Source organism: Dermacentor albipictus, chromosome 1 (genome assembly GCF_038994185.2).
Source record: "Dermacentor albipictus isolate Rhodes 1998 colony chromosome 1, USDA_Dalb.pri_finalv2, whole genome shotgun sequence".
Classification (NCBI taxonomy): domain Eukaryota; kingdom Metazoa; phylum Arthropoda; class Arachnida; order Ixodida; family Ixodidae; genus Dermacentor; species Dermacentor albipictus.
The window spans coordinates 68,663,298-68,681,276 of NC_091821.1; the positions used below are offsets into that span (position 1 = coordinate 68,663,298).

General features: G+C 46.4%; 1 protein-coding gene across 4 annotated transcripts in view; it reads left to right on the plus strand.

Moving 5' to 3' along the window:
* LOC135906715 (cubilin-like) overlaps window positions 1-17,979 on the plus strand; it is a 52,913-nt gene that overhangs the window by 407 nt on the left and 34,527 nt on the right. Inside the window, exons 2-6 of one of the 4 annotated variants that reach the window (XM_065438299.1) lie at window positions 6,990-7,020; window positions 9,683-9,925; window positions 13,697-13,903; window positions 15,961-16,191; window positions 17,781-17,921. In XM_065438299.1, the coding sequence (XP_065294371.1) occupies window positions 6,990-7,020; window positions 9,683-9,925; window positions 13,697-13,903; window positions 15,961-16,191; window positions 17,781-17,921 (853 nt within the window). Of the gene's footprint in view, window positions 1-6,989; window positions 7,021-9,682; window positions 9,926-13,696; window positions 13,904-15,957; window positions 16,192-17,780; window positions 17,922-17,979 lie in introns of all 4 variants that reach the window. The other 3 variants (XM_065438298.1, XM_065438300.1, XM_065438302.1) reach the window with 3 other exon arrangements.

Below are 17,979 nucleotides of genomic sequence, written 5' to 3' on the forward strand. Positions count from 1 at the left end.
AACGCGCCCGTTAAGTGGCTTTTGGTGAACGCGGCGCGGGTGCCATGCCTGAGGCCACGGGCGCATGCCGTGGCACCCGCGGCCTGTACTCTCTCTTCTGAACGCCATCAATGGGCTGACGTTTCTTGCGTGCTTCAAGTGGCAATGGTAGGCGTACCTGTGTGTAGCACGTGCCCTTGCTTGCGCCACAGAGTCTGTATGAGTGACCGGCTACGTAGGTTAACCGGTAAGCGTGAGGCTAAGAAATATGTCCCTTTGTCGTACACCTCGGTTGACGAGTCGACTAGGTCGGTCCCCGTGACAATGCGGCTAACGCTTGAACGTTTCACTAGCGAGACAAATTTTACGATTATTACTCTTTGACAGTTTGACATTGTTATCATAAAGAGGCACACGTCAGTACTTGTACTTGGAACGCGGTGCTCGCTTTCTCTTGTCCACCTTTCCCCGCGAATAAGGAGACAGCATGCTACGTGTTGCCGTCATATGGGGATGAATTTCTTTACACGTCCTCGGTTGAATTTTAGACGACCATAGCAGTATTACTCCTTTGTCCATCAAAAGGGTGGACAAAAGGAATGTTCTGTTTGCGAACCGTAATATGATTACGGCTACTTGGCCAACCGTCTGTGTACTACTGTAGACTGAAGTACTAACTCAGAAGCCTCAGCAGCAACGTCATATTACGCATTTTACCAGAAGACTAAGCACACGCCGATATGCCCAAGTCGAACTCGTATTCTGGAAAGAGGCTTCAGATATACTCACGTCCCCTTCAGTATCAAGAAGGCAATAGAACGAATCCAAAATACCTAATCAGGAAAGCAAAAAGACCTGCATCATGTCGCGAACATTTCCAAAATTTGTGGAATTGCAGGGTACAAAGGTAGTCAACGACGTCAACTTGTGAAGAAAGCTTGTATACATTGCTGAGTGTTAATGCCGCGTAGGAGAAACTTCCTTTCACTCACTAAGAGATATGAAACAAAATTGTGACAATTCCTTTATTCAACAACTGCTTGTTATTCAAATAGTTCGTTTCGCTTCTTCGCCATCTGGCAAAGAATAACAAGGCAGTCGCTTCTGTCTGCGAATCAAGGCCTTCGTCGAAACGTATGAAAAAGACTAACCCATTTCAAATACGAGCCTCCTTGACGAGTCTATTAAACATAAAGGTCAGAGCAAGGCATGACGCTGTTTTCTAATACGATTTCGAGTGCACTCGCTAATTCCCCTGTCTCTCCCCTTCCTTTTTATTTGTGTGCAGCTTATTGGTCGCTTGCAAATCAGGTTATCAGATATTGCTGGAGTACTGTCTCAATGCACTAGTCTTTAGCCTCATTTAATGCTAGTTTCGAAACATCGAGGTGTCACTGAGACTAGTAGAATATGTAAAGGCTCGTCATACGTGGTCTCTGGTCGTAGCGTGATTTCAATTGTATATACAGGGTAAATTTTTAGACTGCTTAGTGGTAGCTGGCTTTTAAGCGTGTTCTTTCTCTTCGGACATATTTCTGTGAATGATGATTACTGCTTGCATCTCCTACCAATAGGGGCATACGAGTCAAGCGCATATTCAAGCCCCAAGCGTTTGGTGCTCTTTATCGACATTGCGACGACGAAATTCGCCCATAGAACACAGCATATTGCAGTTTCTCATACGAAAAGTCGTCACAGCCTGAATTTTCAATTAATTCAATACATTTACCAAAAGCGGCTCCCTCTTTTTTTTTTCTCTGACAAAAAGAACGCTCCTGCTAGCAGTAAAGATGGCGCGTGCAGCACGTCTTGTGCTAAATACCTGCACATCGTTCCAATCAAGCGGTTCTTGTTTACTGGGTCACCTAACAGCTCTAAAACGAGGCCAATCCACGCGGAGACGCATCCACGTTAATCAGACCGTACGTGCGTTACAAAACGCATTTACTCGCCGCAACGATTCCCCATTCAGTTGTCTACAATAAAATCTATTCAAGAAGCTAAAACAAATCGGTGCTGAGGAACAGCAACTGCAATGGGTTGCAGAGGTTCTAATACCAGTAATATTGCTACATTAATATTTTATCTCCTTGCAGCCTACAGACCTAACAGCAACCTACACCGATGGACTTGGAAAGACATACATAATATGGCATGTTTGTACAATATATTGTTATCATCTTTTATGACATTTTAAACTGTTTCGTCACGTAATTGCACGGAACGCATCTATTGCCTCTGAATTCCGTCTCTATACGTAAATTGAATGAGCGCCGTTTCTGCTTATAGTGTCAATAAAAGTTTAAACAACGGGAAAGAGTGAGCGCGGTTGACGTTGGGTATGTATTTAGGCGTGTTGACGTCTTTGTTTATCAGGTCCCTTGATCACACGTGCAATAATTTAATACGCACGTGTCCAGGAAAACCTATAACGCAAGCGAGAATTGCGCCAGATCTGCAGAGTAATACAAGGCCGCCTTTTTCGTCTTTGACATCAATACCTGAAGGAAATATCGAAGCTTTCAGCGCCACTAAGGACAACCGATGTGAACTAGCAGGCTGGAGCGCTTCGAGAGACGGAGATAAAATTCGCTATTCAGTAGCAATGCGGAACTGTCGAGATGGGCTTATCGTCAGGCGTTTGACATGCACGCTGATTGAACATTAGCAGAAGAATCGGAATATTCGCTGTTTGAGCCGTATAAGCCTGCCTCGTCAAGGCTTCGGGTGAATGAGATGGCAGTCGGCTACGATGATACTTGCTCGGCAGGCGTATGAGTCTGCTGGAAAAGACTTCAATGAGGCAGTGGCGCCTAAAGGGACTGACAACCAATTTTATTGGTACCCGCGTCTTTTTTTGTTGTAGTTTTTTTTTGCGCAACAGAAAGCTTGCCGGTACGAGTGTCCAATCATCCAGTAGTAACATCGAAAACACGGTGGAACATTTTTTATCAAAATTTTAAATCTGAAATGAGGATGCAGTCCTGTGCAGAAACACGCTGGAAACAGTGATAGCTGACTGCGATAGCGATTTGGCATTGGGGGCAAGTTGACGACAAGTGAAGTCGCTAGCTGTAAAAGCGTAATATTTCATTTACCAAGCTGATGTTTCTGATGTTGGTGTTTTCTAAAGTTTTCCAAATTTATGCCCCAACGATGGCTCCCTCCATGTGACAGAAACAGTTTCTGCGAAGGCAGCGCCACTCGTTAGCGTGCACCTTTTCTTTTTTTTTAGTTCCTAATACGCATAGGAGAAAGCGTGAACGCCTATGTAACATAAAGACACACTTTTCACACATTTGACACACTAAATATGCGGCACATAATAACAGCAGACTTGTGTACAGCAGTTTCATAGACTATAGATCTGAAGTGTCAAGGTTTCACCGCCACTTTACGCCACTTACCGGTTTCTGGGACTTTCTGTGCGAATTTAAAATTGCAATTCCTAGTTCAATTTGGAGAGTAATTATCGATTTTATTGCTGTAAATCATGATAATTTCATTTCGACCAACATCTCATGACACGTTCTGCGCAGTTGTCAGTCCTTTTATGCAGTTATTCCCGTTATCGCCGAAAAATTACAACGCATTCGCACGCTTAGCGCTGACGGGCTTCGGCCTATTCAATGAAATTAAATACGCACGAACTATGCAGTCCTGCTGTCGCTAATTCAAATAATGGTGGAAATTTCGTTGGCTCTTTTTCAGTCTTGAGAACATCAATTACAGCGCGTACATAGACAGGGACCAAAAGAACGACGAAGACGAGCGCTGTATAGGTCTTGCAATATCAATCATAGAAAAAAGTATACAGTTTGTTAGAGAGGTGTTGTGTACAAGATACCTCTGAAATGCGGCCGGTCTTATATAGGGAAGACAGGTAGATGTCTCAATGTTAGGTTGCAGGAACATAGCAATAAAGTGCGCAAAGGGCGGGAAGGGTTTCTAGGTGTACATTGCGCACAATGCGGCTGTATTCCGCTTTTTTGAAAAAGCCACTATCTTAGTTAGGCATCCTAATGAATGCACTAGACTAATTATTGAAGCAGCAGCGACCGCTGAAGGTGACCCGGTTAGTAAGCCGTCAATTGCATTAGCAGATAAATAACTTGTTCTGTTGTTTTTAGAGATCGCACATGCGCTCTCGTTCATCTTAAGGTGGTGGTCATGTTTTCTTTGAATTTTGAATGCATACTCACGTCGCTTTTATTCTTTGGGGGGGGGGGGGGCGGAGGGGAGGCACTTTTGTCTTAGTGTCTCGGTATATATGCGTGTAACTCAAAATAAAAATCAGTTTGAAGTAAAAACAGCGCTTGTCTTCATCGTTCTTTTGGTCATTGTCTATATATGTACGCGCTGTAAGTGATGTTCGCAATGGAATACCAACTAACTCGTACCCAAACCCTGCTTCAGTCTTGAGCCTGTCTCAAACCACAATCTTTGTGTCATTCTTTTTCTTCGTTTCCTCTTTTTCGTTTAACGCATGTCGAAACGGAGATATAGCCTGCGCCTCCTCGGGGCACCAAAATCCTCTAGTAGTAGACGCCTTGCTTTCAAAAAATGCTGTCATTGTCACATTTTCGCTTTCTCAACCTATACGCTGCAGTTGAAGTGGCAGGTATTAGGTGGCGAAGGCTCGAGTACAGCTATGACAGATTCCTTCATTAAAGGGCTCTAACATGGTTAGACATCCGCTGCAGCGAGCGGCCGGCTATCAAGCTCAACTTAGTGCGCAGAGCATTTCTTCAATGGTGCAGCGGTTCATTATAGAGGATTTTTATAGGTTCAGGTGTGTGCACGAGAAACCATGGCTAGCGTGGTATGAGTTCCGTCTTGCCATCAGTCACGCAAAAAACATATGTAAAACGAAGTTGACGCCATAAGATTCGAACTCGGATCAGCTGAGTGAGAAAACGAACGCCACAAAACCACGCCGGGACTGACTTGCAGGTATTCTTTGTGTCACCTAACGAAAATTGGTGGCCTTTTCAATTTCTATGGATGCGTGCGCTTCGAATTCTTTCTGCATTGCAAAGTACAGTTATCCTTTTTTAATATCTTGCCTATTTCATTACAAGTAGACGCAATGTTACTGCCAAAGCCTACGACAAAAGAGCAGAAGGGAGAATTGCAATGTAAACGTGAAGAAGCTGAAAGAAGAAAGAGGATAAACTGAGATCTGCTATGGACGCTACTTTCGATCATTTCTATCACATCCAAATCAATGACTACTGACACAGGATAACAGGTACCCTCTGCCCGAAGCAGGGAACGTTCGTTATTTTGCCCTCAACAATTTCATGTTGTCAGAGCTCTACGGTATCGCTTGTCTGCGAGTTTGAAGGTAAGCTCAACCTCTGCGGACCACAAAAAAGTTCGTCAAAAATCAGCTATCGTCGGCCCCTCTTTTTACAGTTTTCTCTATTAAACCTATGGTTATCGCTTATCTTCTCCGAAGTGTGTTTGTGTGCGTGTGTGTGTGGGAGGGGGGGGGGGGCGAGGGGTGGAGGGAGCTCATTATTCAGTTCTCACCATGATCCGCTCCCTTCTTTCATTATTATTATGGTTAATATTATTCTGTGGGGTGTATGCGAGATGCAGCTGTTGAATGGGTACTCTCCCTTCTTGGCCGATTCCTGTGAATGTTTGTCCCTTTTCGCCTCCGTCAGTCGGCACGTTCGGAACGCAGTATAGAGAACAGCTGCAATGGCTGCATGCTCTCATCTGCTGAAAACGGCTGCGGAAACTCTACATGTTCACCTGTGCTTCAAACGTTCAAAACAGACAAGTTACGACGCCTCGACAGAATCTTTACCGGCTAACAAGAAAATGCGTCAGCCCGCATTACGTAAGGCTGATGTCATGCAGGCCCGAGAGCTGCACGAAACATGCTCGGAGTTTCTGCAGCGCGAAGCAAGCTAAATAAAAGCTTGCTTCGTGTTGTCCTCGCTAGCTTCCATTGTTTCGGCGCAACGTGTTTCCTTGACTTGTCCGTCCAAACGGATTTTTTTTCTTTGCTAAGCTTCCTACAATTGTAGTGGTATCCAAGTGAAGACCGCAGTGGTCAGGAAGTAAAAATATCCGGCCTATAGTTACAAGCAGCTTCGTCAACAGCTTTTCAACGCATAGATGAAAAAAAAAACACGCGTATAATGCTGCTTCAGAGGTTTTAGTCATGCTGTAGTGCTTGATCGAAAAACAAACTGCGGAAAGGGATGAGGTCGCTAGCTTTAGTAGCACATGAAAAATGCAGATTCTGCTGTTTACACCATCAGAGACTACTGGTGCCATCTGCGTATTTAGTATATCAAGCAATGCTCGCTTTCCGAAAAGGTAACGAGTTATCGAAAGCTTCTATACGAGCCCCATCCCGATATCGTTGTCGCAACACTGGTGGCAGTGAGCTTGTCGACGGCTTGTAGCGTATTTATGCGACTTTCTTTTCTCTCTTTTTTTTTTCTTTTTTTTTCCTGGGGCCAGGTAGAATGGGAAGACCCGCGCTTATCGAGGCCTCCGTGGCTGGTTCATGGCAACTTGCACGACGCTTTTCGATTCCAGATCATAAAAGAGGCTAAACGAGTTAAACCAGGCAAATAAGCACACTGAAGCTGCATCAGAAGTGGGCGCATACTTCACGAGCTCCTTCCCGCGAGAGGCACGCAGCGGCATCGGCTCACGAAATGTCCGGGCCCGTGGCGCGCGACGAAGGTGCGTGCCATCCGCGCGCCGTTCCACACGTCCGCGCACACCGACCTTGGGCCACTGAGACCCCTGGGCACATGTGTTTCCAGCGCGGAAAGAGGCGCGCGAGCGGACAATGATTTCGCAAAAGCATCGCCGTCGCCGCAGCGAGCAAGCACACTTTCTTCGCCCACTTTTTCTCGAATGCGTGGAGGAAAAGTGATGGCCGCGCCGGGGCGCGACTTAGAGTGCAGCCGTGGGCATCGAGACGTCGTCGCCCGCCGCCTGTCCACTCATGGGTCATTCTTTCTCGCCCACTCTTGCAGGCCGCCGGGGACCTTGACAGGTACAAGACAGGTGAGCGACGGAGCAACACTGCCCTCCTTCTTTTTGGCCGCTGCTGTGCGCGTGCTTTCCCTGCAGCCGAGTTTTGTGCTGGCGCGGTGTACCACCGAGCGGTAGCAGTGCGCAAGAGCGTGCGCTTGCACCGTCTATAGCGGAGGTCGCTGAGTCGAGAGAACGTCCTTCTCAGCCACCGCGGTGCCTTATTGGCAGGCCACAGCGCTGCCCTCTGTACAACGAAAATTTCCGAGCTGTCAGTTGTGCGAGTGCTATGTAAACCTGGTGCGTCAGCTGAAGATGCAGGCGTATTTTCTGTTTTCTCGAGCGAAAATTCTGAAACATTCAGCTTCACGGTTTTCTTACCTTGTCTTGTTGCTTTGCGCAAGTGAATAGGAAGCCTTGTAAAGTGCACGCTGCACTTGGCACCGCGGCATTCGCATCTTACGGTGCTGTCTGTAAAACTAACGCTTTTAGCGTTCGTCGACGTAAACGCTGCGGATATATATTGTAGGTTGACGTTGGCATGGCTAGGTTCACTCGTCCGGGTCATTAATTTGTGGAAGGCGGCACGAAGAGGCAGCCGTATCCACAGTTTATTTATGCCAGCCAGCCAAGGTGCCGCGGGATCTCGGGAGCGGCCTACACCGCGGCCGCTCACGTCGAGCGCGCTAGCGTGTTCTATGTTCGCGCTACTTGCACGTGAGCCCATGTTCTTCGCCTGCTTTGGAAGCGATAGTAGCGCCGCTACGATATAAAGAAAGACAGTTTCCTGCGACATTCTTTCAGGATACCTTATGAAGAAAGGCAATTTACCCGCTTTGTTTTATGTTTGCTTGTTTTGTTTTGTTTTGTTTTGTTTTGTTTCGTCGCTGATAGGTTGTCATTTACGGCGTAAACTACCCGTACGCACTGCACAAAAAGACGTAATAAGGGCCGAGGTTGTTGAAGATAAGGGCGTAAGATAGGTCAGTCTCAGGGCATAAATCATCCTAGAACGAAGAACGTGCTGTGCCACGCACGTTGCACAATCCGAACTACGTTTTGGCGCGCAGTCCCTAACGTCATGCAGATGCGCGTATATCCAGGGCAGCCTTAGCTGCGTTGCCATGAAATTGTGAGACACAGTATGCAGCATCATCAGAGCTGTTGCAACTACGGATACAACATTACCAATCTTTCAGTAGAAGTCTTGAATAAAACTGAAACGTCTTCCAATATCAAGGAAGAAGGAGTGATGGTAAGGCGCGCCATAACGCGGGCTGCAAGAATAAATAGACATCAATACGAACGTAAATGGCTGATATCGTGAACGACAGGCGATACCGGGTCTGATATAATGTGATGATTCTGTCCGTTCGATCACGTGCTGCTCTTATCATCCACCGTTCAAGGCCAGCTGATCCCACTAATAACGTGGGCGGAACGCCCCTCTCACAACTGAAGAAGCGGGAAAAGTGGCAGTGGCACAAAATCGTTATAAAATCCCGGCCCAGTTCCTGCTTCGCTGCTGCATGCCGTAATTACGAAGTGTTCTAGATTATACGGGAAATTCAGTACGTTCTGAAAACTAAACACAACAAATGCATCACAGAAATTAAAGTTATTGCATTCAATTTGGTAATCAGTCAAAGAATACAGCATACTTCCGAACTTTCAACAACTACTCGCCTTCCCCTACGCCTTCTCTGCTCAAGCCATCACATGCTTTACACAATTCTTGTGCGTTTTAGCAGTATAGTATTTTTTGTTCACCAATGCTCATAGTGCGTCCATAACGCAGTATGAAGGCGTTTGCAGTCGAGACTCTTTGGCCAGTCTAAACGCGAAAGAACAGCGCACGTCGAAGGACGTTCTCACGGAACTTTCAGTTTTCCTAACCTCGTGACTCGAGGCCTGTTTAGCGGCCGTGTTAGTGCTGCGAAGAATTTCAAAACACCCTGGTGGCATGAAAACGGGCTTTTACATAAACTCGTGACAGGTTGCTGCTGTCATGCTAAACCGAGAGTGAGTCGATAAACCGAGGAGAGCGCAGAAAACAAGCGCGCAAGTCCTGCCCTCTCTTCTCAACTTGCAAGCAGAATGAATGCATTTTCAACGTATTTTCAGCGCATAACTTCTCCATGAGATGGGCCTCTCCTATGCCGCGCAATAGTTTTATTTTTTGGCGAAAATGCGTTCCATGAGATATTCGCTTTACTCCGTGGCCAAATGCAGATGGAACGAACTTCGGTTGTGAGTTGAAACTACCTAAGGACCCTTTTCATGGGTAACACGGGGATAGAGCACTTAGAAAAGCGATAAGAAAACGCGAAAAACAAGGTGAAAAACGAAAAAAAAACATATCGGCACATTTCCTTGTCTCTTTGCCCTCGCCCGCATGTGATTTATAAAAGTGCCAGTACCAACTTAACCAAGCTGGCATTCTAATGCTCCCGCAGAATCTCCTATGTATATCTACCTAACGGTTTCCTGAAACGCGACACGAACTACAGCATTCCCAGTAAGAAAGGGCCAATAAGTAAATGTGATTCCATGAGGCGCGTCCGAACATCGCTTGAGGAAACGAGAACAACCGTCGCCGAGCCCGGCAGCCGAGAATGTCGCCGAGCTCGACGGGCGGCGGTTCTCAGCGACACGCTGCGCTGAAAGATGAGCGCGCGTGCCGCCCACCGCGCAGCGGGTGCGTGCGACTCGACGGTGGACAGCGCCGAAGGCTGGATCCTGAGCCCGAACTACCCGAGCGACTACGCAAACTTCGGCACGTGCAAGTTCACGGTGCGCAAGCTGGGCAGCGACGTGTGCACGCTGCGGCTGACGCTGGACGACTTCGACCTCGAGGATAGCGCCGACTGTTTCAACGACTACCTGCTGCTGCCCGACGGACAGAAGCTGTGCGGCTCCCTGCCGCCGGACACTGTCAGTGAGTCCTGCTCTGCCTCCTTCAAACATTTCCAGAATAGTATTGGCTAAAAGAAAGCTCGGGGCCAACTCCGATTTCGCTCTTCAGTACATGTAAAACGTAGAAATGCTTTCACAAGACAACCACTGGAACGACTTGAATAAAATTTGTTGTAGAATATTGTAGCTCAAGTGTAGAATTGGTGTCTGATCCCAGGCCCGCTATTTCGTTCGCAAACGTGAGATCCTGTGCTATAGTGTGCTTCCACATTCTACGAATTCATATTTATTACGACCTCAAGGTGCTCTCAGTAGCGTTTCTTTTCGCTTTTTTTTTAATAATTTTTTTCTCTGCCCTCGCATGTTGTGCTTCCCATACGTTTCGTTTTCTCTCTGTACTTTCCTCTTACATCACCTCTCACTCCCCTCTTTCCCCAGCGTAGAGTAGCAAGCGTAATCTTCTCCTTTGGTCAGCCTTCCTGTCTTTTCCCGTTCTTCTCTCTCTCTCTCTCTCTTGTCTATGCGAATGTATGTATTTATATGCCTTGTTTATAGATAATTCAGCGCACGCTTCTGATCTTATCCGCTTGTTTGCAAAATATCACGTCGCAAGAGGCGACTGAAAGGGGTCGTTTGGACCGGCGGATGATTATCTCGGATGCCGCATCACCTCTCAATTCGCCTTCGTTGTTTCCTGCGTGGCGCCACTCGCGACGAATTTGGCTTTCAGGGCGCCCGCGGCGGGCAACGGAAATAGCTCACATTTCCGGAGAACTGTTCAACACAGTAATACAGAAACGGCTAGTCTGCTTTGTATCGAGTTTTAAACTAGATCGGGACGGCAGTCTGTAGGTTCGTTTGACGTTCTAAAAGGACAAAGTACAAGGAAGTGATCGCGTGTGCTTATGCCTTCGTCGTTCGTGTTCTGAATCTGCATAGCATCACTTATTTCTTTGTTGAGACACGCGCGGGCACCACATGGCGTACTGCCGCGCACTGTCGCGGCGTAGGCTTTACGTCATGAGTCAACAAGCTATTTCATGTTGATGCTTGATCACTGTACTTCATCTGGACCTGCGGATGGATAGAAATTCTTCGTAATAAAGTCGCTCAATGTGAAACAGCAAAAACAACGAAGGCAAATAGTAAATTCTGGCCAGTTCTTTGCCAGCGAAGACCCCGAGGGCGAGTCTATGCAGTATTTGTTTATTTTCGCCAATAAAAGCTCCAATGAAGAAACTTTTGAAAACGCACTGAAAGTTTTTTTAAGGATCTGCATAATACTAAAGTGCGAGCTCTTGCTAAAATTAGAGTCGACCCGACCCCTTTCTGGTGTCAGGCTTCTCTGCATATTGTCGCTGAATGCGGTGAACGCTCCTCTGGGATGGCCTTTGAAAAGGCTGAGATACTTTTATCCAATATACGTGAGGTTACCAAATAGCCTTGCAAATAGCCTTGTCACTGCCGAATCAGCTGCCGCATAATAAGCTGATTTATCCTTCGCCCTGTTCTACGCTGAGCTAGTCGTGCACTAAATTCGAGCTTTCCACAAATTGGAAAGATGTCATTATTCTTTTTCACTTGACAACCCTTCATGACGGTCTCCGCGCACGCAAATTATATTCACAGTTGAGCTCAGTCTTTTAGTGCTTGTCAAGTTTTACTCAGGGCAGGAACTTTCTTAAGAGCAAAATAAACACCAAACGAATCAAAGTTTCACATAGCAATTACCTATTAATAACAACGACACAGAACGACACAGTACCAAGCAGCATGATCATCCCTAAAAATTGTGTGCACCATTCTCATGTAATTCAACGTTAGGTGCTTCCTACAGAAGTATCAGCCACGTCATATGGATGAAGCAAATAGCAAAAAGAAAAGTGTGTGTGTTGGCAGGAGGGAAAAGGTAACCCGAGAAGTAATGTGATTCGCGAGCCTACGCAGGGGAACAGAAATATTAAGATGAAAAGAAAGAAGAAGTAAAGATAGATAGATAGATAGATAGATAGATAGATAGATAGATAGATAGATAGATAGATAGATAGATAGATAGATAGATAGATAGATAGATAGATAGATAGATAGATAGATAGATAGATAGATAGATAGATAGATAGATAGATACATAGATAGATAGATAGATAGATAGATAGATAGATAGATAGATAGATAGATAGATAGATAGATAGATAGATAGATAGATAGATAGATAGATAGATAGATAGATAGATAGATAGATAGATAGATAGATAGATAGATAGATAGATAGATAGATAGATAGATAGATAGATAGATAGATAGATAGATAGATAGATAGATAGATAGATAGATAGATAGATAGATAGATAGATAGATAGATAGATAGATAGATAGATAGATAGATAGATAGATAGATAGATAGATAGATAGATAGATAGATAGATAGATGTAACGCCAGCTTGCAGCGTGACAGTTTTCAAGATAACCCACAAGGGAGTGCCAACTGCAACTTTCGCCACCGCACGCTTGTATTTTCGCTGTTGCAATAGCTAATTGTTATTTTACATCTGTTATCATACGAATGGATTGGAAAAACAAAGGTAGACCTTCCCTTTTTTGAATTCTGCGCGGAAACCTTCGCACCGGTTCGTCACTATGACGTCGTGTATTTCAAGGTCTTTTCTCGTATTGACGCCGGAAAGCTTATCAAGAGTTGCCACGTGAGTCTTAAGTTCCTTTAGAATGTAATGTAGTCATTCCTTGGCGATAACCAATTAACTAGAGAAACTAGACCAGAATAGATGCTGTCGAAATCCATGACGTCATGACAAGCTGGTGCGGGAACTTCAAGGCGGCGTCGCCACTTTTCATGGTAACAGTGGCGGTTTTGATATTGTAGGATAGTATTTTACTCTTACAGCTCAATCTGATGTTCTGATTTGGTTTCCCTTTAACTGCTGATGTTCAAACATTGAATTTCACGAAGAAAATTATACATGACGTAAAGTTACATTAGGAAATGTGCTTGCGAGGGGTGCCGCCAGTTGGTCACACAGTTGAAGGGGTGCCTTTTTCGAGTCCTTTAATCCGCCAAAAGCCTAGTACCAGTCTACAGTAACCTTAGTCAACCGAACCCTGTGTACTTCCCCGCTCTTTTACACTAGTTATGTGTCTTACGACGAACGGCGTCATTGTCTCAACTGAGATGTCTTAGCTTCGGTCGCGTTTCACTATGTCCAAGCAACGCGCCTGTTCAGTTAGCGACCAAAGGCAGGTTCGAAATAGATGGCTGCTGCGACTCACAGTGGCACAGGAGGAGGAAGGAGGTTTCAGTGAAGAGAAAGGAGGAGAGGTCCACCGGCAGAGCGTGTCTCCAGCCTGCTACTCCTCACCAGGGTAAGGACAGGGAGAGGTAGACGATACAATAGTACAACGACATACACAATACGCGGCAGTGGCACAGGTGGCAACAAAGCATGTGTTGAGGATCACAGGGATCACGAAGGGACACTACTTCAAGGCTCTCCAGATGTGCATAATACTACTTGCACCTCATTTTTGATGCAAATGTTAAGAAAATGCAACGATGACGTAATGGTATCGCTCATTCCTAGCAGTGTTCAGTGTGCGGCACAGAAGCCTTGCATGCGCTGTACAAAGACGTATCGGCTTGAAATTGTCTCTGGTTTGACAGATTGCAGACATCCGGTGGAGCAGCAGTCTTTGCTCTGCAGCGTTGTAAGTGATTGCGAACGCGAGTGCGTGGTAGCTCGATCCTGGAGGTGAAGAACGCCTCTCGCTGTCCTCGCAGAGACGGTGAGCATATCGCGGCGCCACAACAGCTTCACGTTCATCTTCTCGAGCAATGAGGCCAAGAAGGCTCGGGGCTTCATGATCCGGGTGGAGCAAGTGCGTGACTCGTGCACCGACGACCTGCCGGACAGCCCGCTCTTCCCCACCGACTCGCAGCCGGAAGACTTCGCCCCGCTCGGCCGGCCGCAGCCGCAGTTCGGAAACGGTGAGAGCAGCGGCATGCGCTAGCATGTGATGTGAAACTCCCTCGACTAAGAAACATCATCTTCCACGGGCGTTTACCGGTATGACAGCGGAAATAGAGCATGCCATTGAAGTGACGGCTAAAATTTTCACAAGTAATAGGCTGACCTATTACTTGTGAACACAAGTAATAGGCTGAATAATTAACTCACGGCATCTGATGCAAAAAATGAAATAGAAACGGCACAAAAAGGCGGTACAAGTCTGGAAGAAGCACGCAGGTACTGCGCCAACTAATTACTGTGTGTATTTATTGTGCTTTCTATGATGGAACAAGAAAATGGTTAAAGGCTTATGCAATCAAGCACACGATGGGAAGGCTCCGTTCACTTCCTTCCTACGTATAGTGCATCAATGTAATTGTTCGTCAACGCTGCGTTGTGCTTCTTTCTGCCTTATGCCGCTTTTCTTTTTTTTTTTTAGCTCTCGATTCTTGCAAATAACGTCGCCTTCGTGATGTTTGCTTGCCCATTTTTTCTCGTCTGCGTGTTCGCGGCACCTTTGCAGCGTCTGCTTGCAGCCTTCAGCGATCACACTGATTACTGTTTAGTGGAAAGTGCACTGCAATGTCTTTCAACGTTTTTTTTATTTCTTTCTGTAATCCAAGCAATCACAGCGGATAAACCAACAAAACGACCCTTATATTTTAACGAAAATGCTATTAACCCTTGGAGAGGAGTACCGCGTGGCGTCTCCGGTGAGCATTGGTAGTATTTAGATCTTGACCCATTATCTCTGTTTCAACGCATCAGAGACACAAAAACATAAGCAAACGCCCGTTGCACAAATATATAAAATATGACTGGCCTTATGCGCTTTTTTTTACACTCTGATGTCAGCTGAAAATGTTATGTTCTTTAATCGGCATGCTCAAATTGTAGGGGGATATTTCAGAAAACCAAATGGGAATAATCTTGCACGCCCAAAATGCCCAAAGATCTGTCTTTATAGCCTTTCTGGTGAGACCAAGGCCTAAAATATCAAACAAGAAATAAGACTTGAGACCGAATTATTGGTCGTGTTGATGCCCGTGTCTTAAAAGGTACAAAATATCAATCCGTCTCGCTGTCTATTACAATTGCGCCACTGATTCGTGCCGTGATCGCAAAGCCAAATATGCGACCAATGAAAACGTGATTTCATAGGACTTTGCTGCTTTTACATGACCTTCGTCAACCCGAGTAAGCAAGCCACCGTTTTATGGAAAATGCAGCGATACAATGGAACTCAAAATAAGTTCATAAAGGCGGTTTGTATGTCACCGTAAGATAAAGAGAGAGTAGAAAGAGGAGAGACAGGGAGGTTAACCGGAAGGTAAAATCTAGTTTGCCACCCTACACGAGGGCGGGGGAGGTAGAAAATAAGAAGGAACTAGAGAGACAGGGAGCATAGACACGCGTTCACAGCCGGTCTGTCACAGACTGTCACAGCACGGGATCGCGCGCGGCACAACTAATATCAGCTCAAAGACCTGATGTTTCTAATCAGCCACACAAAGAAAGAAGGCTTGGAGAAAAGCGTGCTTTAATAGAATCCACATTATGTCATGCCTATGTACGTGTTGGTTGGTCTGTTGCAAATGATGTATCCAGTGTGTTTCAAGTTGTCGTGTTACACCAAATGTTTTCTGTTACATCACTGACTCAACGGCCACGGGTCCTTTACGCTGTCGTGACGAGAGCATTTCATCGGTGGGTGGATTACAAAGACGTCCACAGGTACACCCATGCACCCTAAAGAACCCCAGGTTGTCTGTAGAGTAATCCGCAGCCCGTCTGTGAGCGCTCGTTCGGTGCCTTCGGTGGCCTTGAAGGGTACATATCACTCGATGTGCTGAAGATGCAAACCTCTTTCTGCCTCTACTGTGACTACATCACCATGTTGTTTCTTGAAGCTGTTCGCTCAGAATGTGTTTGAGTCCTGCAGCACAACACCAGAGATGTCGAAAGAATGCGTAGTAACCCTGCGGGTATACGCCTCGAGGGAGCGCTGCTCACGTGCCACGGGCGCTTCCAGCAGGTGGGTGTGATCGGGACGTGCTGGGCTACACGCACGTGCTGTCGTCGCCCGGCTACCCGTACGGCTACCCTCCGAACCAGTACTGCCTGTACCGGGTGTGGCGCGCCGACAGCTCCGTCTGCCAGCTTGAACTCGACGTGCGGGACTTCGAGCTGAACCAGCGCGACTGCTTCAGGGACTATCTCGACCTGCCAGACGGGATGCAGTTCTGCGGCCAAGTGTCGGGAATCAGTGAGAGCACCATCCAAAGTGCTATGATGCAGTGTGCCAGATTGCATGCGTGCAGCAGAAAGCGTATAGGTCTTGCACATGACCAGGGGGCTTGCTAGCCCGTTCCTGCATATCCCAAGGCAAGGAGGCAGCGTCGGGCAGCGAAATGTGGACAGGAGATCTTGGCGCACAGCCTGCGGAAACAGCTAGCAGTGATAGGAATCGAAATGCCGCGCTTCTTTATGGTGCCGACAGACAGAGGCCTGATGGCCCCTTTCATGTGGCCAGTGAGTCTCGTCAAACGATTGCGAATTTCTGTGCAGCCCATATTTGTTAGCCCGCGCATAAGGCATTTGTGTTCGTCACTATAGGCAAGACGCGCATACTCAATATTGCCACCAATAACGTCTTGTAAAATTAACGTCAGACCACAGATCTTAGCTGTATTGCAGTAAGAAACCACACATGCCCGGGGAAGCTCCGCGTTACCGAGTTAATTGTTACAGAGCTCATGTAGCCGACCTACTCCGATGTATGCTTGTAGCTTTCAGCTAGGCGTTCGTAGGTTAATATTGTCAGAGTCAAACTACACTAACACGTTTTTAGTTTTCTTACAAAACAAGCATACATTCTCTGAAAAGAAGTCACACTGCAAAATGCGGGCAGAACAATACCACTTCAAGATGCAGGAGCCTCAAATGTAGTAAAGTGAGGGAGAGCAAGGAACCAAATGGGAAGTAGCCGGGAACAACATAGAAGCAATGTAACTGCGTCAGCTAAGTTGCCGTCTATACGAAGGAAAACTTACCAGTTTGAACTTTGCAAAGATAATTTTCTAACTGAACACTTCATTCACTGCGTTTTCAGTGCGGTATGAGCCGCTAAATCTAATAGATTTAGCGTGTAATAATAATATAATCTAATAATAGCGTGTAAAATGGCAATCTTCGTCTCGTCAAAAAAAGAAATCGGCCAATACAAAAGGACATGAACATTGTGCAAGTACACGCAAGTTAATTAAAGTAATGCACTTCGCCTCGCGTTGCACTTTTCGTGGTTCCCTATACTAGCCAAGATCTGCTGTCCACAGCTGCTTCGGCACACCTTTAAGCAAGTAACGCCGACCAGGGCGAATTATCGGGAGTTAAGAACGCTGAGAGCCTTATTCCGTCGCATAATGATTTTTTAGGCAATGTCAAATGCTTCTAGAAGGAAACTTATTGCAGTGCTATTTTGATAACACGCTGCCGTCGTAACTAAAAAGGGGCAAATAAGCAAGAGTGTTTGGCAGAAAAAAAATACTAGAACACCACTCTACCTACACGTCCTCTTGCTGGCTCTTCAGCACATCTGGACTGAACTCTTTCGTGAACTTACGTAAAGGCAAGGGGTTGTGGGAGGGGAAACGACATGATGAGGAAAACGATAGCGAAAACTGGCGGTATCGTTTGAAGGATAGACGGTCGAAATACTCGGACGTAAGTGCACAGGACTTGCTTGTGAACTGTAGCAAAGGGAGCTTTATCTGCAGTAGGTGTAGCCAGGGAAGTGACAGATCTGAACGCCTTGCGATGTGCGCGCGAACCTCCTTTTCCACTGCTGCCCTCCAGAGCTGCTGGAATTCGCCCCTGGCTCGGAGACACTGAGGCTCAAGTTCGTCAGCGACGCGTACGGCTCTGGCAAGGGCTTCAACATATTCTTGCGGCAGAGGCCCAACACCTGCAGGGGACAGGGACAGGTACCCCTCGTCGGTGCGTGTGGCGCGAGCCCCAGCTCCCGCGCGATGTGCAAGGGAAAAGTCTTTCTCAG